This window comes from Neolamprologus brichardi, chromosome 13, assembly GCF_056152115.1.
Source record: "Neolamprologus brichardi isolate AB-2024 chromosome 13, ASM5615211v1, whole genome shotgun sequence".
In the NCBI taxonomy this organism is placed as follows: Eukaryota; Metazoa; Chordata; class Actinopteri; order Cichliformes; family Cichlidae; genus Neolamprologus; species Neolamprologus brichardi.
This window is the reverse complement of record NC_142116.1, coordinates 16,397,123-16,424,509: the sequence shown is the minus strand read 5'-3', so window position 1 is coordinate 16,424,509 and position 27,387 is coordinate 16,397,123. Positions and strand designations below refer to the sequence as shown.

Genomic DNA, 27,387 nt, shown 5'->3' with positions numbered 1-27,387 from the left:
CATCTGCACGACATGTTGAACTTCAGACACGTGAATGTGGAGGAGTGTCTTTGTGCTGGTGCAAAGCTCGATGCTCAATGACTTTGCTAAATCTGTTGGATGTTCTCAGTGGCTCATTAGGAGAGCTGTAGTAGACTTTTTGAAGACACTGTTATCCAACTAAAGAACGTCTGCTGAAAAAGAAAGAAATCAGCATCAGTTCTTCTATTCTTTACACCAAGTGTCTTTTCTCTGCAGAGGGAATAAGCAACTTTTTCTTTCAGCTTAAAAGCCTCATGGATCAAAGTCCTTCACAGCCACATCCTGTAATTGTCAGTGAAGTGTGGGCGGACAGAGGAGAAAGCAGCAGTATTTGAGTCAAACGCAGCAGTAGCGGAGCAGAGGGTGAGAGGAGTCAGGTTGTCTGGTCAGCTGAGGTCGACTGAAGCCATCACTGTAAAGCATGTGTGCGGCAGCTCTGGAGGAGTACTGTGGGTCCATTTTTTGGGTGAGTTTAACAAACAGAAATAACTAAGAAGTAAAAAAGTAACTTTGAAGAATTGAGGAAAACTTGAAGAATTTAGGTAAATTGATTCACTGTGGCCTCCAGTGTTTTTAGCCTCTTGAGATTAAAAAACACTCAATAAGCTGATGCAAACACATATGTTTAGTAACCTACAAAGTAAATTGTCTGGAAAATAAGTTGAGAATTGCAAAAGATAGACACAATAATATCTTAAACCTGCTGATGTCATAGTGTAGCCAGATGTTTGAAGTCCTTTCTGTGCTTCTTTCTATGCTACTGTATGACAAGAGAGAAAATCTAACCTATTTGAGACAGATTAAAAGGCAGCATACATTGAAGACTTTGTCAGAAAGATTACACAATAATGAACAGCTGTCCATTGTTATCATTATAGAAGGTCATGCTTCCTATTTTTCATAGGAAGCATGAAGTGGATTTTCCAAGAATACAGAAAAATAGATGATTAAGTTTTATACAGAATTTTATCATAAGCAGCATCAGCATTTCCTCCCCTTTACACATAGTAAATATGTGACAGGCCAGTAATCACTAGGACATGACGTAACCTGTGACTCGGCCACAGCTTTAATTCTGTGTTATTATAGATTTTTAAATAAAAACACTTGTTAAAGTACATTCAGATATGTGTCGCTTCAGTCACATGATGTTTGCTTCAAAAGACAAGTTAGTTAATACAGTACATTAGCCATTAAAAGAGTTATTATGTATCGCTATTAGCCACCTTCAAAAAGAAAACACAAAATGTTCCATTTTTTCTTGTCCGAGCTTCTCAGATGGTAAGGATTGCTGCTTTTTTCACATAAGCTCCAATGTTACTACTTCTAGTTTGAACTGTTTGGTCTGACGATAGTTAAACCTCTAACCATTTCTAGCCTTTTTCAAAAATAATTTTACACATTAAACTTTTTAATCTGTGATAAACGGAAAGGCAGGCTATATTTAAAACAAAACTTTTACTGCCGCAGTGTACATTTTATTTTCCTCAGAGTGAATTTTATTAAAGAATCCATGTTGCTTATAAAAAATACACAAGATTGCACACATTAAAAGGCCTTCACACTAATAAATATCAAACCATTTAGTCCAGAAAATAAAAACACACACAGCCACTAGACCCCCCATATTTCATCTTTTAGCTGGTATTAAGACTGTGAAAGGGAACTTGGCTTCTCCTAATAACTGGTTGATGGAGGACGACTTGAAAAGCTAAGTCATGCTTTTAGAAAACTTTGAAACGCCTACAGCCGCAGAGTCTTTTGTTCTCATGACACATTACAGTCCTCATTATTCAGCTCCCTCCATCACTCTCTAGTCCAGAAGTGCACATTACACATCTACACCAAGCAGTTAGCAGGGACTTAGGATTTAATCGCTGTTGATTACATTTCTGAGTCTGTCCCTGTGGTATAATATCGGTGGGAGATTGATGAGATTTGCCTTAGAAGGGCAGCAAGATTTTGTTATGCATGTGTGTTTGTTTGTGTCAGGGACCAAGCAGTAAAGCATAAAGGACACAGGTGGTTTTAATTCAAAAAAGGGGTTTTATTGACCCAAAAATATGAAAATATATTTAACAAAGCCAAAACTTAAACAGGCAGACCAATAAAAGAGGTCAACTCAAACTCAAGTTAATAATTAACAAAACCTCAAACAAATATAAGATAAACTGACCTGCTGAAATGACACAAGGGAACTTAAATACTGGTTTAGCTAAACCAAATGACACACACGGGGGAAAACAAGATGGCTGCCATATAACCAACTAATGCAAAACAATTAAACAAACATGAAACACCCCCCAGCCAATGAAGCATGTGGTGCTATCCAATTAGGCTGTCAGTGGTACTTCAGGTCTCCCAGGCCTTTACCACACCTTTTGCCAGACAGGAGGAGAAGCCAAACCCCAGGTAACTCAAACAAAGAAAGATGTATTAATATAACATAAAACAGAACTTTGACCTTGCAAGGTTAATATGTGTGCACACCATATAAACATTGGAAGGTAGGAAGGAAAAATAAACACATTTAATAAAGAAACAATATTGAACAATAAGTAGAATATTTTAAAGTAGTGACTGTAAATTAAACTAAGGTGAATCAACTGGTGGTGAGGTGTGGAGCTTACCATGTGTGGCATGTCATCACAGTTTGTATGTGCCCTTCAGAATACTTCATATCTGGAGCGACCAGACCCAGACCTCCCAGTATGTGTGGAACAGACAGTTCTTGTCTGGATACCTCTGGGCTTCCTGTGGCTCTTTGGCCCGTGGCACCTGGTGGCTCTCTTTAGAAGGCCAAAAGTAAACACAAAGCACCTGTCCAAGCTTTACATCTGCAAACAGGTAAGAAATACTCTCTGATTAAGACATCCCATCAAAAACACAAATGCTTAATTTTATAACTCAGCTGCCTGTTTTTTGGTTTCAAATGTTTACACCACGCATCTGCAATCTGGACCTTAACATGGAAAAATTGTCCTTTCTGTCGACATTTCAGAATGTGAAAGTAAGATAAGGTTCAGCAGTTAAAGTTTGTACATCATTTTGTACAAACACATGCAAGGAAAATTCTCCTATAAGGTTTGTGAGTTTATTAAGAAGAACAAAGAGATGTGTCATTCCTGCACTCTGTAATTTCAGCAGAAAGGCAGGCATCTGTTATCAGTTCTCCAAAACTTTGAAGGGAATAACTCAGTTTGTTTTCCCGTGAAAACATAAAAACACAGTACTGGTTAAAATCTATGAAAAGACATTTATTAATAGAATAACATGATTTATTCTCATGTCTGGTCTGTGTTTTCTTTCCTCAGCTTGTGGTGTCTCTGTTGTTCCTGACGGCCATAGCACACCTGGGAGTCACACTAGGAGAAGATTTTGGTCCAAACAGTGACCAATCTTCAAAAAATGCTGGTGTAAACTACGCAAATCCAGTTTTATTTGCAGTCACATGGGTAAATTGAGCAACGTTTATATTTATTTATTTATTTGAATTTGAAAGGATTTGTTTTTTATGTTCTGATGTGTCTTCTTTGTTAGATCCTTGTCCTGCTTTGCCATGAAGGATTAAGACGGGAAGGAGCAATAGACTCTGCCTCTATTTCCCTCTTCTGGTTGCTCCTTGTAGTGTGTGACATCTTTCCTTTTCAGACCCTCCTACGAGAGGCTCTCAGACTGGTAAGAGTGAAGACATTTGATCAAGTTGGTTTAAAGTAGAAGAAAAATAATCGATTTACTCAGACATGGTGCAATAACTTGATATGATTGTCTTTTAGCTCTCCATATCTTGAGTAACACACCATTTTCATTTTTCTTTGGGACCCTTTAAAGTATTTCTTTCTCTCATTTTTGGCAATTAGGGCGAGGTCCGTGATGTCCCACGTTTCAGCCTTTTCTACATTTCTTTTGGGCTTGAACTGATTTCATTAGTTCTTTCTACTGTGGCTGATATCCCCCCAGAAGCTAAAGACTTTATAAAAAAGGTACCCTTTAGTTGTTGTTCATTTTTATTTGTTTGTTTTCAGAGGATTAAGTTCATAAGCATATATTAACGTCCTAAGACCCGAACTCTTTCATGGCATACATTTTCAGTTGTTCTTTGCTATTTGGGCTGATTGGGACCTGATGAATGTAAAAAAAAAGTTACCAGATTTTTTTTACTTGATTTTTGTTTCTGAGAGCAAAATTTTGTATTTTGGTCTAAATGTGATGTCCACATATGTGGAAGCCAGGTCCTGGGAGGTTAAATATGATATGATATGATATTGCACTTTTTTTTTATCCACAGAATCCTGAAGCAGGTGCAGCATTTTTGAGTAGAATAACATTCAACTGGTTAAACAGGTAACATTAAGGTCGCTATAGTCGGAATCTTAACAAGCACCTACATATGTGCTCCATGTCTTCAAAGTTCTCATTGTTTTTACAGTATGGTTTTAAAAGGCTACAAACAACCTCTGGTTCAGGAGGACATGTGGGATCTGAATGAGAGTGATAGCACTGCTTTCATCAATGAGCGTTTCCAGCATTTCATGAAGCCTGAGTTGGATGCAGCTAGGGTCCGCTTCCAGAACAAGATGAAAAAGAAATTAGCTAAAACCAGTGCCCAGGAAGACCCACAGCAAAATGGGCTTTCCAGTGGTCTGGGGAAAGGAGTCAGTCAGGATGTATTAATGATGGTGAGAGCAAACAAAAACACTTCCACACACATGCACACTATATTGAGCTACAGTCCAAACACATTTCATTAACACCACTAATAGGGATGCAACGATACCAATTTTTTCAAACCGATACGATACCGATACTTGGATCTGAGTACTTGCCGATACAGAGTACAAAAACCGATACTTCTACCACACACACACAAATGCAATGAATTGGAAGACAGGTTTTATTTTATTCTCTGCCGATAAAAAATAAAATCTTAATAAAAATGACCACAAAAAAATTTCAAGTGAAAAATAAGCACTTCTGTTAAATTATTGCGGAGTCTCCACATTGTAATTTAACAAAATATCACTGAACTATTGGCACTGTCTCGAGCTTTCAGAATAATAAATAAACACTTCTGTTTATTTATTATATTTTATATCGCAGCTCGAGTATGCTGAGAAGACGGTGCAATCCTATGTTTTCCACGACTGGCATTGGCTGGTCATCCAGAGCGATAAAATGAGTCAGAGCCTCTGTTATTTTAACTGCCCGTGGATTTTCTCTTGACATTTTTCATCGCTTTTCCAAAACCTGAGTTAAAGTTGGCTGTTCCACACTGCTGACATTTTGTTTAGCCTAGCTACAGCAGCCTCCAGTTTCTCTTTTTTATCTGGAGCTGCCAGTCTCACTCGTCTAACCCTGTGCCTGTTTAGTGCGGGATGTCCCCCTAGTGGCCAATCTAAAAAACTACAACAGAAATGACAAGCCACCCTCTGATTAATGAAATAAGTTGGTATCGGTTCATGGTATCAGTTAACTTTTACGAGTATGAGTACACACACATTTTACAGTATCGGCCCCGATAACCGATACCAGTATCGTATCGGTGCATCCCTAACCACTAATAAACATCACTATGTTTTTTTCTGAATAAATCTCATCAACTGTGCTTAAACAATCTGTTCCTTTAGGAGGAAAGGGGGAAGAAGGAAGATGAAAAGACGAAAAAGAAAAAGGACAAAAAGAAGGAGGAAGAGAACTATCCCAATTCATGGCTCATTCCCACCCTTTACAAGACCTTTAAATGGATTCTGATTGAATCTGCCTTCTTCAAACTTGTGCAAGATGTGTTAACCTTTGTCAGTCCTCAGCTCCTTAAGTGAGTAAAGTATTGCAAAATATTACAGAATCAAAAGTACAGAAACACATAAGAACAGTGTTGCTTCTGTTGCCCATGTAAACATTTTTAAAAATCCATTTAGCCATCCTTGAAGGTTTTTAAAATCAACATTGTCAAAGCCTTTGGGTTAACTATTCACTATTTATTGATCAGTTTAAACAACTGATAACAGGAGTGCCTGAATGGAAAGAGAAAATTGCTAAATAAGTGTTAAAAAGGAAGCAGGAAAAAAGTGAAGGACACATAGTAGAAAGTGTTGACATGCTATATCCATACATTTTCATTTTTTTCCCTAGATTGATGGTCTCCTTCACTCAGGACAAATCCAGATATGCCTGGGAGGGCTATTTGTATGCAGTGTTGCTGATGGTGGTGGCTCTGCTGCAGTCTCTGACCCTGCAACAGTATTTCCAGCGCTGCTTTGTGTTGGGCATGAGGGTTCGCACTGCACTTATGGCTGCTGTGTACAAAAAGGTAAAACAAACGGGATTGATAGAATGACTTTTGTTTGACTTTGGTGTAAAAAAAATCAAAGACTACGTAATATAAATTACTTTAACATATCAGAACTCATAAATTACCAGTCATTGCTTTCTGCTTAAGTTAACTGTCAGATGCTTTAGTTAAAAATCGCTTATATCAGCACATGAGTACATACGTATCACTTACAGGGTAAATCTGTCTGCTCTGCCAGTAATACTTTCACTAATGATCTGATTGATTAACTCTACGAGTTCAAAAATCATTTTTGGCAACAACCCTCACCTTAATTGTGACAAATTATGATGCAATTAGAATATATATTTAATATATATATTTATATTTTATTACATTTTTCTTGCAATTCTTATATACCAGGAAATGAAGAAAATACTCATTCTAACATTCAAACTTCATGTACCTGCCACTTTTTCGCTGTTATGCTTTTTTTTATCCTTTTTCTAAGGCATTAGCGGTGTCCAATGACGCTCGTAAGGAGTCAACAGTAGGGGAAACGGTGAACCTGATGTCAGCAGATGCCCAGCGCTTCAATGATGTGACCAACTTTATCCACCTGCTGTGGTCCTGCCCTCTGCAGATCGTCATATCCATTGTTTTCCTGTGGCTGGAGTTAGGGCCTTCTGTGTTGGCAGGACTGGGAGTCATGGTGTTAATGGTTCCAATCAATGGATTTCTGGCAACCAAGGCCAGAAAACTCCAGGTTAGCAGAGCTGCCAAATCATTTCTGTGTACAATCAATAGGTTTGTTGTGAACAATGACACACCTTTTCGTAGGTTTGACTTTCAGGTTTAAGTCAAGAGGCTTAACAAAATTATTGCATGCATTACAAGAATCTTTTTTCAGTCCCCATTTTTTTAGAGGCCCAAAGTAAGTATAGTAGTATCAAACCTATACTTCAATAAGCAGAACTCATTGGAAGGAACTCAACATGATTCAGTGATATTTAGGATTTCATTAAGCTATTCAGCAATTAGAATCAAACATATGATTGTTGGGTTTTTCTCTGTATCTATGAAGCGCCTTGAGGCGACTTTTGTTGTGATTTGGCGCTATATAAATAAAATTGAATTGAATTGAATTGAATTGAATCTGAGAGTCCATCACAGAAGAACGGAAACCCAGTGGTAATAAGAATTAGGGCCGGACCCACCGGGGTCTAGAAGCTGTTGGTAGAGATGAAGATGGAGGCTTGGATGCAACCCAAGTAATAGAGGTGTTGAAAGATGATTGGACTAGACCAGTGATGTCAGCAATGAGCTGGACAGTGTGAGAAAGTAGAAGTGATGTAAAGCTTTGATTAGCTACCAAACACCTGGGAAGCAGACAGACGTGTGACTAAAAATGTTCTTAATAAACTTCCCTATAAGCTTCATTTGTTTTTCCTTGGGTAGGAAAAAAAACATCACTTAGAGTCTAAGTGACGTTAAGAGGGTTTCCAAAAAACGGCAAATCAAATGAAGAAGTAGAGAAACAGAAATCAACCAACATGATGGAGACAATGGCATAGGCATGCATAGCTGCCAGTGGGACTAGATTGCTACTGCTTATTGATGATGTGACTGGTCATGAAAGTAGCATGATGAACTGTTAGGTACACAGGGCTATTCTAAGTGCTAAATGCTCAGAAACCGAATGACTGACACTGGTTCAGTTCAAATGGGTAATGATCCAAAGCATATCAAGAATTTCTAAAGACAAAGTAATGGGATATTCTTCAATGGCTGAGTTAGTCAACTGCTGTCAGCCCTATAGAACATGTTATTCACCTACTGAAGACAAAGCTGAAGGCAGAAAGACTCACAAACAGTGAGAAACTGAACATGGCTCAGGCGTGGCAGACAATCTCAAGGGAGGAAATAAAGCATTTGGTGATGTCCATGGGTTATAGACTTTAGCGTCCGTGGACTAAAGAAATGATTGTCCATTTATTTAAAACAGTCCTTATATTTGAAAATGTGTTTACTTTGAGTTACAATAAATATCAATGGCTTTAATTTCCAAACACTTAATGATTAATTTGTTTAATGTTTTAATTAAGGTTGAAAGTCTGCATTATTAATGTTAATTTTCTGTATTGCCCGTTTAAAGCGCTACATTGTGTCTCTTTTCAGATAGAGAACATGAAGTTTAAAGATAAGAGAATGAAAATCATGAATGAACTTCTAAATGGGGTCAAGGTGAGCTCCCTTATTCAGTGTATCTATGGTGTATGTAGATGCCTTCCTTACATGTAAGGCTTTGATGCTTCATGAAACTGCATTCAGTAACTTTGACCATAAGTGCTTCCTTCTGCCTCACTGCCTCCTCCCTGTCTTCTCTTTTGTCTCCCACCAGATTCTGAAGCTGTATGCTTGGGAGCCATCCTTCCAGAAGCAGGTGGAAGACATTAGAGGGGAAGAACTAAAAGTCATGAAGAAGTTTGCCTACCTGACATCCGTGTCTACCTTTATCTTCAGCTCTGCTCCAGCTCTGGTGAGTTCTGTGAAGAGATGTCATTGTAGAGACTAGATTCCAATGGTAAACAACCTTTTTTCTTAAACTGTCTGTACTTGCAGGTTTCTCTGGCCACGTTTGCAGTATTTGTTAGTGTGAGCAAGGATAATGTGTTAACTGCTGAGAGAGCTTTTACTTCCATCTCTCTCTTCAACATCCTCCGATTTCCTCTTGCCATGCTGCCCATGCTCATTGCTTCCATTGTACAAGTAAGTGAACAGAGCTACATCACGCACATGTATCAAGCCTGTGATAAAATCAAACTTAACCTGTTCTTTGAATTTTCAGACAGCAGTGTCTAAGAAGCGCCTGGAGAAGTTTCTGGCAGGGGAAGACATCGACAGTGACATTGTGCGCCAAGACCCCAGTTTCAGTATGTTCACCATTAGAATTTGCACTTTTCTACAGCTGAAGATTGAAGCTTAGTCACAGTTTCTTACATGTGCGGATCATCTGTTAAGCTCTGTCTTGGTCTGCTTTCATTTTTTAGATACTGCTGTGAGCGTATGTGATGGTTCCTTTGCTTGGGAAAAAGATACAAAGCCTCTGCTGAAAGAGTATGTCTGTGTTGGTCATCAAAAAGTTACTAGTTAACTTAATTAACTGTGAGATGTTGCTTCAGGCACTTTTTAGAAGTTTTTCCCGTCTGGCTAAATTCAAACTAAGGATATGTTTAAAAGTTCACACAAATTTTCATTTTCAACATATGAAACATCATCTGTGTCCTAGTTTAAATTAAATGTAGGGTTTAAATGATTTGCAAATCACCGCGTGCTTTTTTTATCCAAATGGTACACTGTGTTCCACACATTTATGAAACAGAGTTGTATTTTTCCTACTGTTTTTACAGTAATGACCATATTTATTGTGTGTGTCCAGTGTGAATTTGGACATTAAGCCTGGTCGGTTGGTTGCCGTAGTGGGAGCTGTTGGGTCAGGAAAGTCGTCTCTTATGTCAGCCCTCCTTGGAGAGATGCACAGTACCAAAGGTTTTATCAACATTAGGGTAATGGCTTTTTTTCCATTTGTATCTGACAGTGTGCATTCAAAAAAAAAAATTTATTTCAATTAATTTCTTTAGTGTATCAAATGAAGAGCCTTTTCTTATTTCTCATCAAAACTGATTTCATCGGGAGATTATTATTGTTTATTTAAAGTTTTTATTTGTTTTTTAAATGTAAAGAACATTATTCTTGATTCAATGATTTTCTGGGTTTATTTGATGAGTAAAAGTATGAAATTGCCATAAACAGAAGTCAGTAAAGTCAACTGGAAACAGAATACAATAAAGAGAAAAAGACTTTATTGAAGAGAGCAAAGATATTTAAAAAAAAAGGCAAAACATACATTATTAAAATGTACAGACCCTAAGATTTCAAGGAAACTTAGAAAATGTGTTCTAAACCATCAGTTCTTAGGATGTTTTTAAATCTTTAAAAGGTTGAGAAATGTAATCCCAGTTCCTTGTATGTCTCCTTCTTACACAAGTATCTTTAGTTCAGATATGTTTTCCTCCTAACCAGTGTAACATTTGTTCTGGATGAAAAACTGTACGAATGCCAACATTTCTATGGCAAAATAAAAGGTTGGTTAGACATCAGCAATTGAGTTTCACTGTATTTCTTTCCAGGGTTCTCTTGCTTTTGTGCCACAGCAAGCCTGGATTCAAAATGCCACTTTGAAGGATAATATCTTGTTTGGATCTCCTCATGAGGAAGAGAGGTTCAAAAAAGTCATACAGGCCTGTGCTCTTGCCCCAGACCTTGAGCTGCTGCCTGGAGGAGACCTCACTGAGATTGGAGAGAAGGTGAGTTGCACTTTGAATTATTCAAGTTTTAGGTTACACCAAATATTTTTATCTTTATAAAGATTATGTATATGGTTTTTATTGTTTGTAAAATATTTATTGGTGATATTTTCAGAAATAAAAAAAATCACATTTACAATGTAGATGTCTGAAAAACTCATGTATCAAATATGATACACTTGGCATTACAGTGTTAATGCTATATTGAAATGTTGTTCTTGTGCTGAAGGAAAAGCTTCTTTGCATTAAAAAGAAGCTCTGTGTGGGTTTTTTTAACCTATTTTTGCCTCTGCTTTTCTTTTCTCCTCCTTTTTTCTCTTCTCAGGGTATCAACCTCTCAGGTGGTCAGAAGCAACGTGTGAGCTTAGCCAGAGCGACCTACAGTCAGGCTGATATCTATCTATTAGATGACCCTTTGTCTGCCGTGGACTCTCATGTAGGAAAGCATCTCTTTGAAAAGGTTATTGGACCCAATGGAATACTTAAAAACAAGGTTTGTGCTTGACTGCTTGTATTCTGATCAACATTAAATATTTCACTTTAAAATAGCTATTATTTGGAAACTGGGCATGTCATTTGTAATGGAAAAAACTTTTTAACCAAAAGTTGCTGTGTTCGTTCCTTTGGTTTGTTCCTGTATAAAATTTAGTTTTGTAGGCTCACCAATTTTGAAGGTTCTCAGTCAACCAGGTCATCGCAGTCTAATGAGCTTTGAAAGAAAAGCGTCTGGACTTCTTTAAGTTGCTTGAAGGCATTTCACCTCTCATCCAAGAAGCTTCTTCAGGTTCATCCCAAAGACAAAACTCCAAAACACACACTTAACAATGTAGTACATGCTGTACAGTGTAGCAAGGAGTGCCCAGACCTCTACATTGGAGAAACCAAACAGCCACTTTATAAATGCATGGCACAGCATAGAAGAGCCACCTCCACGGGACAAGACTCGGCTGTCCATCTGCATCTAAAGGACAAAGGTCACTCTTTTTAGGATGCCAATGTTCACATTTTGGACAGAGAGGACAGATGGTTTGAAAGAGGAGTGAAAGAAGCCATCTATGTCCACTGTGAACGGCCATCTTTGAACCAAGGCGGTGGCTTACGACACCAACTGTCTACCTTCTATAATCCAGCTCTGAGACCCTTCCCAGATGCCTTAATGCCCACTCATATCCTGGGCCATTTGAACTCGGGAAATCACATGATAGAGTGGGGTGAGGTTTTACAGCCTGTTTATCCGAAACCTTGGCTGATTGTGACCTAAACCCGTTTTTATGCCTTGGCTTATGTGTTTAGGCAGAGGATCACCAGGGGGTCCTTTGTCCCTCTTTGGAGGGAAACTCCCACAGGGCTTAAATCTGGGACTCTCCACCATTTGACCCTAGAACTGATGAAGCTTCTCGGATGAGAGGTGAAATGTCTTCAAGCAACTTAAAGAAGTCCAGACATTTTTCTTTCCAAGCTCCTTAGACTATGATAGAAAATATCACAAAAGTTTGATAACTTTTTAAATGATTTTAAATGATTAAACCAACTGTTGTGAATTCAATCTATGAACTGCAATTTGTTTTCATTCAGTTTAAAATAGTGTATTTGTGATTTTTTTTTTACATATGCACTATTTTATAATTTTTCTAAAATACCATTTGATAAAAAAGTTTGGATGTTTTGTTACATTTTTTTTAAATATTGTTGGGTGTTTAATTATTTATTATATTTAATTCTAATAATTGTCGAGTGAAACTAAACTTAAACTGATTTAACTGAATTTAGGTATATTTATTCTTATATTAATAACTATCTCATTCAACATATTAATTAATGCCTACTTTAAATTTAATTAATATGCTTTATTACTACTTCTGTGACACCTTCTTTATCTGATAGCCGATACAATACAGTACATATGAATATTTTTATTTATTTGGCTTAAGTAATTTGCGATTTCAAACTTCAGTCTCATATATCTCTGACCATACAGACTCGTATCCTGGTGACTCATGGCATAAGCTTCCTGCCTTACGTGGATGAAATTGTGGTTTTGGAGAATGGAGTCATTTCTGAAGTTGGATCCTATGAAAACCTTCGTGCCAGTGGAGGAGCTTTTTCTAAGTTTCTCGACACATATGCCACTGAGCAGAACAATCACAGAAATTCAGAAACAGGTGATTACAACCTTTTCTTAGTATATTAGCAACATAATCTGCACACATTGCTTGTTTTGTTAGTTTTACAACCAAAATCTATGCTAAAATTATACATCACAAATATGAATTAATTAATTACATTTCTTTTCTCATCTTTTAAGGATACTTTGTGTTGATTTTGTTCACATATTGACCCAAATACCATAAATTACTGCCACATATGTAAAACACCATGTATATTGTTAATTTAGGTGAGGGCCAGGACGCAGAAGACTTTGAGCTCATCCCAGGTGGAGATGATGCCCAACCTGATGGTGCTTTGGAGGACACTGTATCACTTACACTTAAGCGAGAAAACAGCATCCGCCGCAGTCAGCGCAATGGCAGGTTCGAGCTTGTTAAAGTTGCAGATGAAACCAGGGAAACAGCTTGTCTCAAATAGCATCTTTAGCAGAATGTGCAACACATATGGACAATATATAATAATTTAATCATGTTTTACCAGATCATTTTTCTCACCTTTTTTAGTGTCAGATTAAGAAGAAATACTTCCATAAAAAAATCTGAAAATGCTGATGAACCAAAGAAAGGCCAGAAGCTTATAGAGAAGGAAACTATGGAAACAGGACAGGTAACACAATGTTTTTCTACAAATAGTGCAAGATTACAACAAATGATAGCCTGTTTCCTGAGTGCCATCTCCCGCTGATTTCCAGGTGAAGCTTGCAGTGTTCCTGCAGTACCTGCGAGCCATGGGCTGGGGATATTCTGCCATAGTTTTCATGATTTACTTCATCCAGAACGCTGCTTTCATTGGTCAGAATTTGTGGCTGAGTGACTGGACCGGTGATTCTGTGGAGTACTACAACATGACATACCCTTCCTGGAAGAGGGACACAAGGGTGGGAGTGTTCGGAGCTCTTGGAGTGGCTCAGGGTAACTGAACACTGAATCCTTTTCTATTTGCAAATATTTTCATGTAAATTAAGCTCAAGGAACTGTATGTCTTGGAGAAAGAAAAATTTCCCACCGTAAAATTTGGGATCGTTATTAAATCATTATTATCATGGTTTAGATACAACGTAAACATCCAGTTTTGTATATTTTTATATGTGCTATAGTTTTTATCAGGAGGTCATGTTTAAGAACTAGATCGGTATAAATGAGTAAATTTGAGTAAATGTTTTGAGAGATTTCTTTAACAGACAACTCAAGACATACATTTTAGAGGTAAAATGATAAAAAGACTTGGATTGCATTGACATAATGTTTGTCCTGATGCAATTTTGTCATTTAGATATAGCAGAGCTTTGCAGACTTACAGTAATCAAGAGTTTTTGGGGCCTATGCTGTCATGTGTCAGTGTGTGGCTGGCAGAGAGCGGACCCGAATTGCAGATACAGAGACAGGACTAATCTCTGAACAGTTTTATTACCGGGAACTCAGGGAGCAAAATACAAAGCTACCAAAGCACAAGCTAAATGTGAATCAGACACTTACTGGTTACAAACAACCAGAGCATGCACATAGGAAAAGCTAGTTGATGTGACAAAGACCAGAGGGAGACTCAGACAATAAGTACACAGCAGGGAATCAAGGCTGAGAAGAATCTAAGTGACCAAAGACAGTAAGCAAAACTTAACATAACGCAAAAGAGACAAGGGACCATTAAAATAAGACAGGAAATATTGCCTGACAGCGAAATATTATAAAAGAAGAACATAAACAGGTATACACTATGACCTTGACAAAAACCTGTGAACTATACACAGACCAAATCAAAACACAGAGACAAGACAAGGACAGAAGATGAGATTGAGATAGTTACAGAACTAAGGACTAAGAATATAAATAACAAAACTTGGAAGCTCAAGGGAAATAAGATTAAACTCAAAAGAGAGAATACCATAGGACAAGAACATAAAAATTTCACAAAACAGAAATACAAATCAAAGCCAAAACCATCAAACTTAAAGCACATGGCCCAAAAATCTAGGATCCTAACACATTCGTAGACAGCCATATTAATTACTACTCTTTCTTTCTTGCACGTAGGTCTTCTCATCAATCAAACATATAACATGTGACTTCTCACAGGAAGAAGTCCCCTGAGATGAATGAAGCTCAACCACTCAAATTTTGTTATATTTGATTTTCCCACATACTGATTCTTGATTCTTAAAAACCCATGTCAGTTAGCTTATTATCAGTCTATGGACAATGCAAAGCTTTGAGTAATGTAAGTAATAAGGTAATCAAATCATAGTCAGAGTATTAAAGCTGTGAGTCATTTGGGTATTCAATTTTAAATCCTGTGGTCTTGTTGCCCCTATCAAAGACCGTTTTCTTCCTACAGCCATGCTATGATCAGATCAAGTTGCCATGACAACTGTCCCTAGCTTCATTTCTTGATCTCCAATGGCTTCTTCTCAAGATATATGATATGTTATTAAGTGGGCTATACAGACCGTATGTCTGTTCATTTTCTCATTTAATAATCTAACTCATATAAAGGCTTCAACTTATCTCAGTAACTGCGATACACAAAGAGAATACCACACCTAAGATTCAGTTTCTCACGAACAGCTGTGTTATTTGAACAGAAAATAAAATAAACTAAATGTCTGGAGGCCTGGCCGAAAGAAACAAAGATGTGGAAGCAACACAATGGGGCGAGAGACCTGGAATTTCCGTCTCCAAACTACTCATAGTATAAGAAACTAGAGGAAAATAGGAAAGATGCTAAAAAGCTGCTTGGGCTGGGCGAAGGATAGCAAGAGCCTTTTCCTCTAAATAGAAGCTCAGGGGCGGACGCATCTGAGAAAGTAGGAGTAAGTACATAAGTGAAAAAGGTGAGAGAAGAGCACAGAGAGAGAGAAGAAAGAGGAAGCAAACGCAAGGGGACAGCACGTAACACATAATTTCTATAGCATGTTCTTGTTCTTTCTTTATTTGTCCTTTAACAGTATTTTTTATACTGCTTAAAGATTTTCTTTCTGTTTGACTGGATATTAAAATAATATAGAAACATCGTGTCCAGTCGATATGCAACTCATTTTATAACCATTTAAATAGTTAATCTGTTTCTCAATAACATCTTATGCTTATGCTTATCTTGTACAATCTTATGCTTACCTTGTGCTTGTAGATATACTTGGGTTTTTCCAGTAAACAGTTATTGGGATATTCTGGACTTAAAATATTATTCAATGATCTGTATAAAATTTGCAAATTGCAAATTGTGGTAGAACTTAAAGGCTTGCAGTTCTTCAAGTACTTAAATCATAAAATATCTCATTTCGAATTCAGTGATGTTAAAACCATAAAAGAAAAAGCTAAATTGATGTAGCCCTATTCAACATTTCAGAATAATGCTTGTGCTAACATGGTGCCTAATTTTAGGAACTTTAAGTATTTAGCTAACAAGTAATTAGTGTAAAGAGGGTTTAGAGTGGGTGTCTGTGAGTGTGTGTTTTTTTTCTTCAGAATAAAAGAGAACACAACTACAGTAATTATTCCCTGAAATATTAAAGGCAGGGGTATATTTTCAGCACTTTCCTCAGCAGTAATTAGTGGATCGTGTTAATAGTTTTAAGATGTACAAAGGTAACTGTCTCTGCATAAGACAGACAGACTCAGGTGTACATTGAAATTTTGTACCTTTTTATTTGTCCCTTTTTTTCCAAGCTAAACTTTGTCATTAGGAATATCTGATTTTTCAAACTTGGTCCAATCCAGTTAACAAGTAATTGTTGCAAATGGCATAAAAAGCACACTTGAGTCTTATGTTTACTGTTCCATTCAAAGTGGATTTTTCTTTGTGAAGAGTATAGAATAATTTAGAAACCCTCCCACCTTTACTGCAGGTCTCTTTGTGTTCCTCGGCACACTGCTCCTAGCAAATGCTTCTGTCGATGCATCTCGTATCCTGCATTCAAAGCTGCTTAACAACATCCTGCGAGTTCCCATGGTTTTCTTTGACACCACACCTATTGGAAGAGTGGTCAACCGCTTTGCAAAGGTAGCATTTGTATTTCACTTTTTTCACTTTTTAATCATTCCTTTTCTAGATTTCATTATTTTCTTATCCTATGGCTTTTATGTTTACAAGTACAAGATGCAATTATTTTTTAATTTCATTTTTCAAAATTAATAGTGGAAGTGGAATGTTCCCCAGTTCTGCTTAAACCTTTGCATACAGTCCTTCCCAAATGCCTCCTCAAGTATACACAAATGTACCCTGGTCTGTCTGGAATTGGTACAGGTGTTAGTAGAAACTAGAGTAAAAAAAAATCAGGATTAGATTATTTTAATGTATTCCTAGTAGCTTGAAAGCAGTGTCATAAGTCATAGTTCAGTTTATATAACAGGGTTTATATCTAACCCGTCTAACAAAAACCAAAGGTCTTGTGTTCTTATCTTCGCCATGATGCAGCTCCAGTTGTAAAAACACTTTCATGCTGTGAAAACTTATTTTAAACTCTTTTACAAAACTTTTGCTTTTAGGATGTCATCCTCTCATCTAGCTCTAGAACCTTCTCTCTTCCAGTGTGCTGAGTAGTCTTTGACCAGTTTGATCTTACTATATTCTATTTATCAACAGAGGTAGCTCACCCACTGCATACTAAGAGCTAAATTCACAAAAAACTTAATTAGCTTTTGATATATATTTATATACCAACTTTGCCTCAAATTTCAAAGTACACAAAAAAGTTGGTGGATTAAAACCCCCCCACAAAAAACACCTCCTTTTATTGACATTTGCACCAAGTTCCTCATTTTAGCAGGTATTGTGTTTTGTTGTGTTATTTAACACTTTTTTTCTTTTATTTACACTTTTCACCATTTTTAATATTACTTTTGATCTTTTTACACTTTATTGATAAAAATGTACTTGACTTGTGTTTTAATAAATACTAACTTTCCAACTATTATCCTAAAGGACATTTTTACTATAGATGAGGCCATTCCTAATTCCTTCCGCTCCTGGCTCCTCTGTTTTTTGGGTGTACTGGGGACGCTATTTGTCATCTGCCTGGCAACCCCTTTCTTTGCCATAGTCATCATTCCTTTGGCAGTGATCTACTTCTTTGTACAGGTAAGCTGAAAGAAGAAGAGGATTTGCCTAACTAACTAAGAATAGGAAACTAATGTTTTGTCTTTCTCTCTACACCCAGCGCATTTATGTTGCCACTTCAAGACAGCTGCGGCGACTGGACTCTGTGTCTCGCTCACCGATATACTCTCACTTTGGTGAGACGGTGTCCGGCCTGTCAGTGATAAGAGCCTACAGGCATCAAGAAAGGTTTCTTAAACACAATGAAGTAACTATAGATGAAAACCTCAAAAGCGTCTACCCGTGGATTGTGTCTAACAGGTCAGATATTCAACGGTGTACCTGCAAACACAGAGAAGCATGTGATGTAAATTGCTCATAAAACTGACCCTAACATTTCACTGTTAGACATTTCACTCACTTGTTTACTCAACAGATGGCTGGCCATACGTCTGGAATTTGTCGGAAACCTGGTGGTGTTTTTTGCTGCTCTGTTTGCTGTCATTTCCAGAGATTCTATTGACAGTGGCCTGGTTGGCTTGTCTATATCATATGCCCTTAATGTGAGCCATTAAAACACTCATACCTTTATCATTATTTCATCACTGTTTATGTATTTGCTAATACTAAAATCCAGCAATAATGTAAACACTGACGTCTATTCTACACTGTTCTGCAGGTAACCCAGACCCTCAACTGGTTGGTTAGGATGACCTCAGAGCTGGAGACCAATATTGTAGCTGTGGAGAGAGTGAGTGAATATACTGAGCTTGAGAATGAGGTATGTAGAAGATTTTTAATGACAATTCTCTTTATTAGATGAAACTCTACTGTTATCTTAATAAGGCATGAATTTCAAGATTCCTTCAGGCTGTTAGTTGATTGTAAGCACCACAATGCAACTGGGATAAAAACATAATAATAATAATAATAATAATAGTAATACAATTTAGTACAATATCGTACACGTACACTGGGTTTTAGCTGCTGATCTTGAGTAGTGACACATTGTTACCTCCGCCAAAGAGGTTATGTGTTTTTGTAGCATTTACATGCTTGCCGTTCTGTCTGTAAACATGACAGCTGGGAAGTTTTGACTGAATTTTGATTAAACTTTGTTGTTTGAGTTTACAGTGGGATCATGTTAACAATCCACTCAAATATGGCTTACGGCCACCAGGGTCTTCAAGGACAACTTAATGATTTATTGGTTGAAAATGGACAAAAAACCTTAGAATCTTTGGTGTATATGGTCAACATATAATACTACCATATAAACACCACTGCTACTGCCATTGATTGTACTGACAAACTAAATATCAAGTTACTCTGGATCTCTTCTTCAAGGTCAAATAATGACAATCTTTTAATAGGTCAGACTTATATAACATGCCAAATATATTTAAATAAACTATGTTAGAAATTTGACTTTGTTTGTATTGGCAACATTTGTTTTATTATGACATTGTTATGTACATTACAATAACAGGTTATAAGTGTTTAAATACGTAGCAATTCAAATACAACTATAATGTTGAAATTTTGTTGCTTAATGCATGTTTATGTAGGTTTTGATATTACTATAATATCTTTGTATGTATATGTGAGTGCTTCAATTTAAGAAAAGATATATTCTAGTGGTTATCTTAGCTAGTCTTGATAACGTCTGCGTTATTACTTATTTATTCTGTTTGTGTTTGTTGTTACAGGCTGACTGGGTAACTGACACTCGGCCCCCACAGCAGTGGCCAGAGGCAGGAAGAGTGAAATTTGAGAACTACAAAGTGCGTTACAGACCCGAATTGGATTTAGTGCTGCATGGAATCACTTGTGACATCGACAGCACTGAGAAGGTGTGTGTGTGTTTGTGTGTGTGTATCTAAAAGAGAGACAAAGTGAAAGAGAGAGAGCATGCATGCATAAAGTTCATGCAGGATTTATTAATATGTTAATGATTTACAGAGTAACCTCGTAGATCAAATAGATCAAGATATAGAAAACAATATCTAATATGTTTTTCACACGAGATACAGATTCAAATACTATAGAAATTTTTGTTTTTTGGATGAAGGTTGCTTAAATTATAGCTTTGTTTTTTTTTTCTCTATCACTAGCTTCTAAAATAATAGCGGTTTCTCAAGTGTAGCTTACAGATGGTAGACTTTAAGTTTATTTTTAGTTGAGTTTAGAACAAAAATAATTTGTATTTTGATGTAACTTTGTCCTATAAAGCACTGACATTCTGTACTTTAGTTTTTTTTTTGATGTTTTACAGTCCAGTCTATTAATTATTTACTCAAAAAAAAGTCACAGAACAAATAGTAATGACAATAATTGATTTTAAACAAACAGTAAAAAATAATGTAAACTGTCAGCTTGTGTCTTTAGTTGTACATCACTCTATACTATAAACAACTGTGATATCCAAATATGTAACTAGCCTATCTTTAGGATAAAATGTCAAATGACATACTGATAATGTGAAGTGAACACAATGTGAACACCCTGAATACAGTGAAGTCAAAGTACACATTAGAAAAGACAGTCTGTATTGCAACAACATATAAAAGAACTAGATATAGCTTCTTATGTTGTGGAATTATGAGCAGAATTGATTATACCATCCATAAAATACCAGCTGCCTTTTTTTCTGTTTTCACATTACATTACTTAAATTGCTAAAAACAAATCTTTTACACACTGAGTACAGACTGAGTATAAATGTTTGTGACTGCATTGTTTAATGCCTTTTCTTTACCTGTTGTGACAACAGTTTATGAAAACTTTTTTCAAATATGTGCCAGCTGTTATTTTGATCTTATGTGTTTTCTCTCACTGCATTCAGATTGGTATTGTCGGTCGCACAGGAGCTGGGAAATCAAGTCTTACCAACTGCCTATTTAGAATTATTGAAGCTGCTGAAGGTTGCATCCGCATTGATGATGTAGATATCTCTAAAATAGGCCTGCATGACCTGAGAAACAGACTCACGATTATACCACAGGTATACACATCAATATAGACAATAACCTTGTCAAAGAATTAAGTATATTATTAAAAAAATACACTGACATTTTTAATCCCATGTGCACAGGATCCCGTTTTGTTCTCGGGGTCACTGAGGATGAATCTGGATCCATTTGACAAGTTCAGCGATGAGGAGATTTGGAGAGCGCTGGAGCTCTCTCATCTAAAGAGCTATGTATCAGGGCTGCAGGAAGGGTTACAGCATGAAGTGGCAGAGGGGGGAGAAAACCTCAGGTGGGTAATAAAATTAACAATACGGGAATTTTGGCACATAAGCTGCAAACTTCTTTAGATGTATACCTTTTCCACACTTCATTAGTCTAAACCTAATGCAATTTTCAAAAACCATGCATGTGTTACACACTGAAGGACGACAGGGTTCATTCAGGTGCACATGAAGATTTATTGCGCTGAAACACAGCAAAACAATTTAGTGTTACTGGCGGCTTCCATTGTAATAACTGGTACTGCTACTTTTGTGAAGGATTATTTTGCCAGTTACCCGGTTATTGTCTGTGTAGACAACAAAATGTGGGGCGTAATATAGGTAGTCCCAAAAGCGTTCACAGACTGCCCATTTTAAAGCCAAGAATTCCAGCTTTCCCGAATGCATATGATAGTTTTTCTCAGGGGGTGTTAATGTCCTTGAGCCATATGCAATGACCTTCATCTTGCCTGCTTGCTTTTGATATAACACAGCTCCCAGGCCCTGTTGTGAGGCATCACAATGGAGTACAAAGGGCTCTGAGAAATCAGGGTAACCCAAAATAGGTGGCTGTGTTAGACAATCAGTCAACTCATTTAGGGCATTTTGATGGCTCTCAGTCCATTTAATGGGTGTGTTAGGCGGTGGTCGACCTTTCGGTTTTGTCTTAACCACTTTCCCCTTTGTCCTGGGCACTGGTGGCGGTGCTTTATCTGGAGGGAGTGTCAGCAACTGGTAAAGGGGTTTTGCCACTTTTGAAAAGTTTGGGATATAGGATCTATAGTAGGACAGGAATCCTAGGATCCGGCTCAGTTCCCCCACTGTGGATGGTGGTTTGTCTCTGAGAGCTTGTACAGGGACTATTTCCGCTGGGTCCATAGTATATCCCTCTTCGGACACCATCCGACCAAGGAAACGTACCTTTCTCTTGAAGATGTCACATTTCTGTGGGCTGAGTTTGACACCATGTTTTTGGTATCTCTGAAGGACTGCTCTGATGTGTTCCAGATGAGTATCAAATGAAGTAGAGTGGACTAGGTTGTCGTCCAAATATGGCTGACAGATTACATCCCGCAGTCCCCTTGGCACAGATATGTAGGTCTTTCGAACAGGTGTTGTGTCATGCAATGTGATGTGCATGTTTAAACTGGGGATGCACCCAACATCTTTATCATCATAAGCAAAAGCATGACATTCCTCTCTTAACAGCTGTCTCACCGTTTGTTGTTCATTTTCACTGAGATGGTCCAACTTAACTGGAGGGTCCCACTGAGGTGGCTTATGGTTGGAGGAGGGTGTGTTCATAACCTCATTCACCTGTATAGGAGGTTGTGACGAAATCTGCTCCACTGAGTCTTGTGTCTTTTCAGGGGTGATGGGGTACACTGCTTTTATTTCTTCCAGATGTCCCAGAACAGTGTGAGGAATTAAGTTGACATCCCGCTTGTTGGTATTAGCTATCGCGACTGGGATGTAGACTGACCTGCCCTCCATTATTGTGACCAGTCCCTCTTGAATGACAAGACCCTCAGGCAACTGTGATGGTTCATTCGGGACAAATAACAGACTCTGTCCTGAAAACTGGGCTCCAATGTGTGCACGGACATATGTGGTGGTAATCTGTTCAGCAGCCAGACATAGTCCCCTCTTTCCTGCCAATACTGTGCCCACACTTTGGTTTTGGTCTGGTGACTGCAATAGTTTTAGCACTGATTTAGCAGTGTGTACTGATACTGAGAGGATTTGGCTGATTTTTCGAACGTTGCGTGATCTTGGTTGTCGCTTGCCCCATATACTCACAACTTCCTCTATTACATTAAATCCAATAATGGGCTGTTGTGCAACATTGGGGTCACTGGATACAAGCATTGGGACTAGAAGACAATTTTCAGGGTTACAGTCCAAATAGAATTCTGTCTCTACCCACCCATCATATGGGATTTCACTACCATTAGCTGCTAAAGCTACTAGAGGTTCTGTTTCCAACAGCTCCGCAAGTGGCCTGACAGTGCTGTGTGGTAGGTGTTGTTCTCGCCATTCATTGTTAATCAGACTTGCCTGAGCTCCGGTGTGGCCTCTACTGGTACCTTATCTAGGTGGCACTGAACTGTGCATCTTTTCCCAATGAGACTGATGAGCTTGGTTTGCCGTTGTGAGGGTATATAGCCATTAGATGTGTCACTTGTCAATTTGTTGCTGTTTGGCTCTTTGGGGCCAGTTTCAGTGCGTGTGGAGTCATTTTGTGGTGCTTGTTGATGCGAGGTGTTTTGCACATAGACAGGATTTACCTGGGACCTAGGTGATGAGTGGGCTACTGTGGGTCCCGGCTCAGTAGCCCCCTCCCGTTTCCCTGGGTGATCCTAGCCTGCCTGCACCCTCGGGAAAGGTGACCCTCCTGACCACAGCGGTAGCAGTGTCTACACAGGTCACCAACCTGAGCCTCTCTGCACATTTGGCAACCTCTAGCACGTCTTGTTGTAGGAAAGAACCGACTGTCCATACTTGACCTTACTTTTGTTGCTTCTAAAGTCTCATTAAACATTTTCTTTACTTCAAGCACATCGGCTTTCAGGCCTTCAATCAGCTTAGCTGTCTCTGAATCCAGGCCCTTATTCTGTCCTTGCTTTTTCTTTGTGGCACCTCCTTCACCCCCCTTTGTCTGAGTTTCATCCTTTCTGTCTGGTTCACTGTTCAAAGGTGGCTGAGTGTGGTTGTGCTGTGACTCTGTGTGTACCTCATTTATCCTTGGTGTTTTTACTGTAGTATTTCTCCTCAGTTTATTTTGTCGCTCTAATTCAAGGCTGGCTGCTTCATTTATCTTCTCAATCAGAACCTCATCTGTTACTTGGTAGTTGCTAAGATAAGGCTTTAACTGAAACTTCACGGCTTCACTGAGGAGGCCAGTCTCTAATGAGCGCAGGAACTTGCGCTGAATTAAGTCTGGGCTGAACTGCTCCCCTTCCTCGTCATCACCAGACTTCCAGAGCAATTTCTCTCTGAGTTCTATTGCCCTGAACAGAAAGCACTGAGCAGATTCTTTGGGGTCTTGGGATATGCTCATGAGTTGATGAAGCAGGTCAGCTGACGAGTCTACTTTGTCCCCGTAATATAGTTCTTAGTGTGGGAAGTGTGAGGTCACGTTTCACTTCCAGCAAGTCTCGAAGGTGAAGGCCAGGGCTTACTGCCTTAATCACAGCTTCAATGATTTCAGTCTCTGAGTAGCCTTTCTTAAGCCCGGAATCAATTTGGTTGGTCAAGCTAGTGAAAGATAACTTGTCTTTTTGTCCTGCTTCCCCGATCTGACCCCAGATCCGAAAGTCTTTTCTCAGAGTCACTTCTGGTGTAGTAAAGGGTGCAGGCTGACTTACTTGTTTTTCACTTATCCCAGCTGCACCTCTAAACTCGGTCCCCAACGCTTCAATTTTTTCTTCCAGAACACGTCGTGCTTCTGCTTGAGCTTGTTGGAGCTGACTGTACTCTTGTTTCAGTCTTTCTATCTCACTGAGCTCTGCTCGTTGTATCTCCACTTCAGTCACAGGATGTCCTTGTAATGACTGTATGAATGACTGGAGATCACGGATGAATTGCTGAAACACTTCAGATTCCTCTGTTTTTTCAATCTCGTCCAGAGTACTTTCTGCCAGCCGAATCAGAGCACGTCGGGACTGTCCTTTAAAACCCACCCCTGCTGGTTCGCTGCACTTAAGATGCTGGCACACCTTGGTGAGTTCAGGTTTCCCAAGTGTCCACAATGCTGTGCTGATCTCATCCTGTAGTTGTTCCATCTTTACCAGGTGTTGATTTAATGTGTTCTAGGTTCTTGTCTGGAGCAGGAAATATGCTCCTGGCTGGCTCGCCAAATTATGTTACACACTGAAGGACGACAGGGTTCATTCAGGTGCACATGAAGATTTATTGCGCTGAAACACAGCAAAACAATTCAGTGTTACTGGCAGCTTCCATTGTAATAACTGGCCTGCGTTACTTTTGTAGCATTACGTGTAATGGCCCTGTATTAATAAGCCCTTAACACACAGAGAAAATGACCAGTAAACAATAGACAACATAACATGTACTGGCTGATCTATCTCCTATAACTTTAACTGAAACCAGCTAACATTTCCTTTCACATTACTGATGGAACAACACTGTTACAGAGATTAATGCAGGGGGCTAACATGACTTAGCTAGCGCACAAACGTTACTAGCATTACCCACAAATAACGTGAAACAACTCCCTTATTCGCTCACATTAAACACCATATAAACAAGAATTACACTCCAAACATGTTAAATAAGCATCAACTTTACATAAATGTATGTAGTCCTCGTATATTGCTCTCACCTGAAACACAGCAAAACAATTCAGTGTTACTGGCGGCTTCCATTGTAATAACTGGCCTGCGTTACTTTTGTGAAGGATTATTTTGCCAGTTACCCGTTTGGCTGAGCCGCCACTGCCACCTACTGGCGAAACTAAATATCGCCCTAACATCACATCAGGTGGGAGCAAATGAGCTTTTTGCTCTGTGTTATGATGCAAACTATTGTCACAACAAATAGCAAAAAAAGATGATGGGGGGGTGGGCACGCACACATAAGGAACACATCTGAGACTTGTTCTTAATGCTCAAAATACTCAGGGTGCCACACATGCATAAACTTTCATATACACATGAGTTCCTTGTGTGCTTTGTGCATAAACCCTCTTAAGATATCAATGCTGTAATACAATCTTTCCAGTGTTGGACAGAGGCAGCTGCTGTGTCTGGCTCGAGCTCTCCTGAGAAAGTCACGTATCCTAATTCTGGATGAAGCCACAGCAGCTGTTGACCTGGAGACAGACAACCTGATTCAGAACACCATCCGCAAAGAGTTCTCAGACTGCACAGTCCTTACCATCGCCCACCGCCTGCACAGTATCATGGACAGCTCTAGGTGAGTTATACCTTTTCCCTTAACATTTTTGGATGAAATTTTTGGAATTCATGACAATGTTTTTCTAACATGAAGCATAAGTTTGGTCTTCTTTTACTGCTGGTTCAGTGAACTTTGGTCAGAAAGTGACAAAATCTGTAATTTCTATAAAATCTATAAAATATCGTCTTTCAGCACCCGACAACATGTACACCTTTTTGTGGAATCAGTTTACCCTTTGCTCTTTAATTGTTTGCTGTTTAGTTGTATGGCAATTGTTGAAATAGTTTGGTGAGCTTTAAGCTGGAGTTTCTGGAAAATACATTTATATTAAAAAAACAGATTTCAGGATATAATAAATTAATTTTGCATTATTCAAGTTAAAATAGATTTGAATCGGGAAATCGATCTATTTTTTTTCTCAGTTGGCTACTATTAAATCCTGTGCTTCTTTCCAACAGGGTAATGGTGCTTGATGCTGGAAAAATAGTGGAATTTGATTCACCGAGCAACCTGCTTGAAAAGGAAGGTCATTTCTACGCCATGGCAAAGGATGCTGGGATAACACTAGAAAGCAACACACATTTATAATATGTACTTCTACTGTTTTTTTTAGGGAAGATTTACGGCCACAATTTTTTATGTATGTGTTTTATTTGTAGGTTACATTGTGACGACTGGATTTTTCTTTTATGTAAAGAAACACTGACATATGTATTGTATTTATAGGGAACAACATAGGGAAAACATATTGTATATGTAACACATTTTATGTGTGAAAAATAAAATTTCTGAAATCATGCTTAACTGGTTTTAAATAAAAAACACTCTTTTTTTTTTTACACAATGTTATCAGTTTATGATTGTGCACTTATTTGTATTTTTATATGACAGCAACATGCAAACATCTTGCCTGTGTAAGATCAGGTTCCCACAAACATCTGTATGAAATATCCAGGAACTAAAAAATCAAATAATGAAATCAATTAATACTGATTAGGCCTCTGCATCCATTTACATCCATCTATTAAAATTCGGGAATGGTCTTCCCAACCCTAACCTCAACCTTACTGAAAATTTGTGGATTACACTTAAAAACTGGGTCTATGCTAGGAAACTCACCAATTTGAACTCTACCAATTCTGTCCAGAAGATTGGTCAAATATCCAGCCATAATTACTCCAGAATCTTGTTGACAGCAACCAAAAATGTCACCCTGAGGTGTAACTTACAAAGGGACGTTTGACCAAATATTAGTAGACATGTACTCAGTATGTGTGCTGTACAATCATTCCATCCTGGAAAACGATGACTTCAAAGAAATCATTAAAAGCCAAAAAGTAAAAAGTGTGTTAGGGGAAAAGTCTTACATAACTGAG

General features: G+C 38.2%; 1 protein-coding gene across 2 annotated transcripts; it reads left to right on the top strand.

Annotated features, from left to right (window-relative positions):
• Nucleotides 1-67: 67 nt before the first annotated feature.
• On the top strand, nt 68-26,810 carry LOC102798699 (ATP-binding cassette sub-family C member 2-like). 2 transcript variants are annotated; one of them, XR_015719916.1, is made up of 33 exons: nt 68-487; nt 2,692-2,868; nt 3,336-3,476; nt 3,562-3,699; nt 3,882-4,004; nt 4,310-4,365; nt 4,451-4,700; nt 5,649-5,836; nt 6,154-6,331; nt 6,804-7,058; nt 8,471-8,536; nt 8,694-8,831; nt 8,915-9,061; nt 9,141-9,225; nt 9,343-9,409; nt 9,732-9,858; nt 10,483-10,659; nt 10,985-11,152; nt 12,638-12,821; nt 13,055-13,190; nt 13,332-13,434; nt 13,520-13,739; nt 16,670-16,824; nt 17,746-17,901; nt 17,981-18,180; nt 18,296-18,422; nt 18,539-18,640; nt 19,569-19,712; nt 20,705-20,863; nt 20,954-21,120; nt 24,721-24,814; nt 25,835-26,029; nt 26,470-26,607. XR_015719916.1 is itself a non-coding variant. In XM_087850238.1 (32 exons), exons 1-32 carry the CDS (start codon nt 443-445, stop codon nt 26,597-26,599), a joined length of 4,704 nt encoding a protein of 1,567 aa, XP_087706364.1. In that variant the 5' UTR covers nt 71-442; the 3' UTR covers nt 26,600-26,810. The 2 variants fall into 2 exon arrangements, 1 of the variants encoding a protein (XP_087706364.1); XM_087850238.1 differs by lacking the exon at nt 24,721-24,814 and having other exon boundaries at nt 71-487; nt 26,470-26,810.
• The last annotated feature ends 577 nt before the right edge of the window (nt 26,811-27,387 follow it).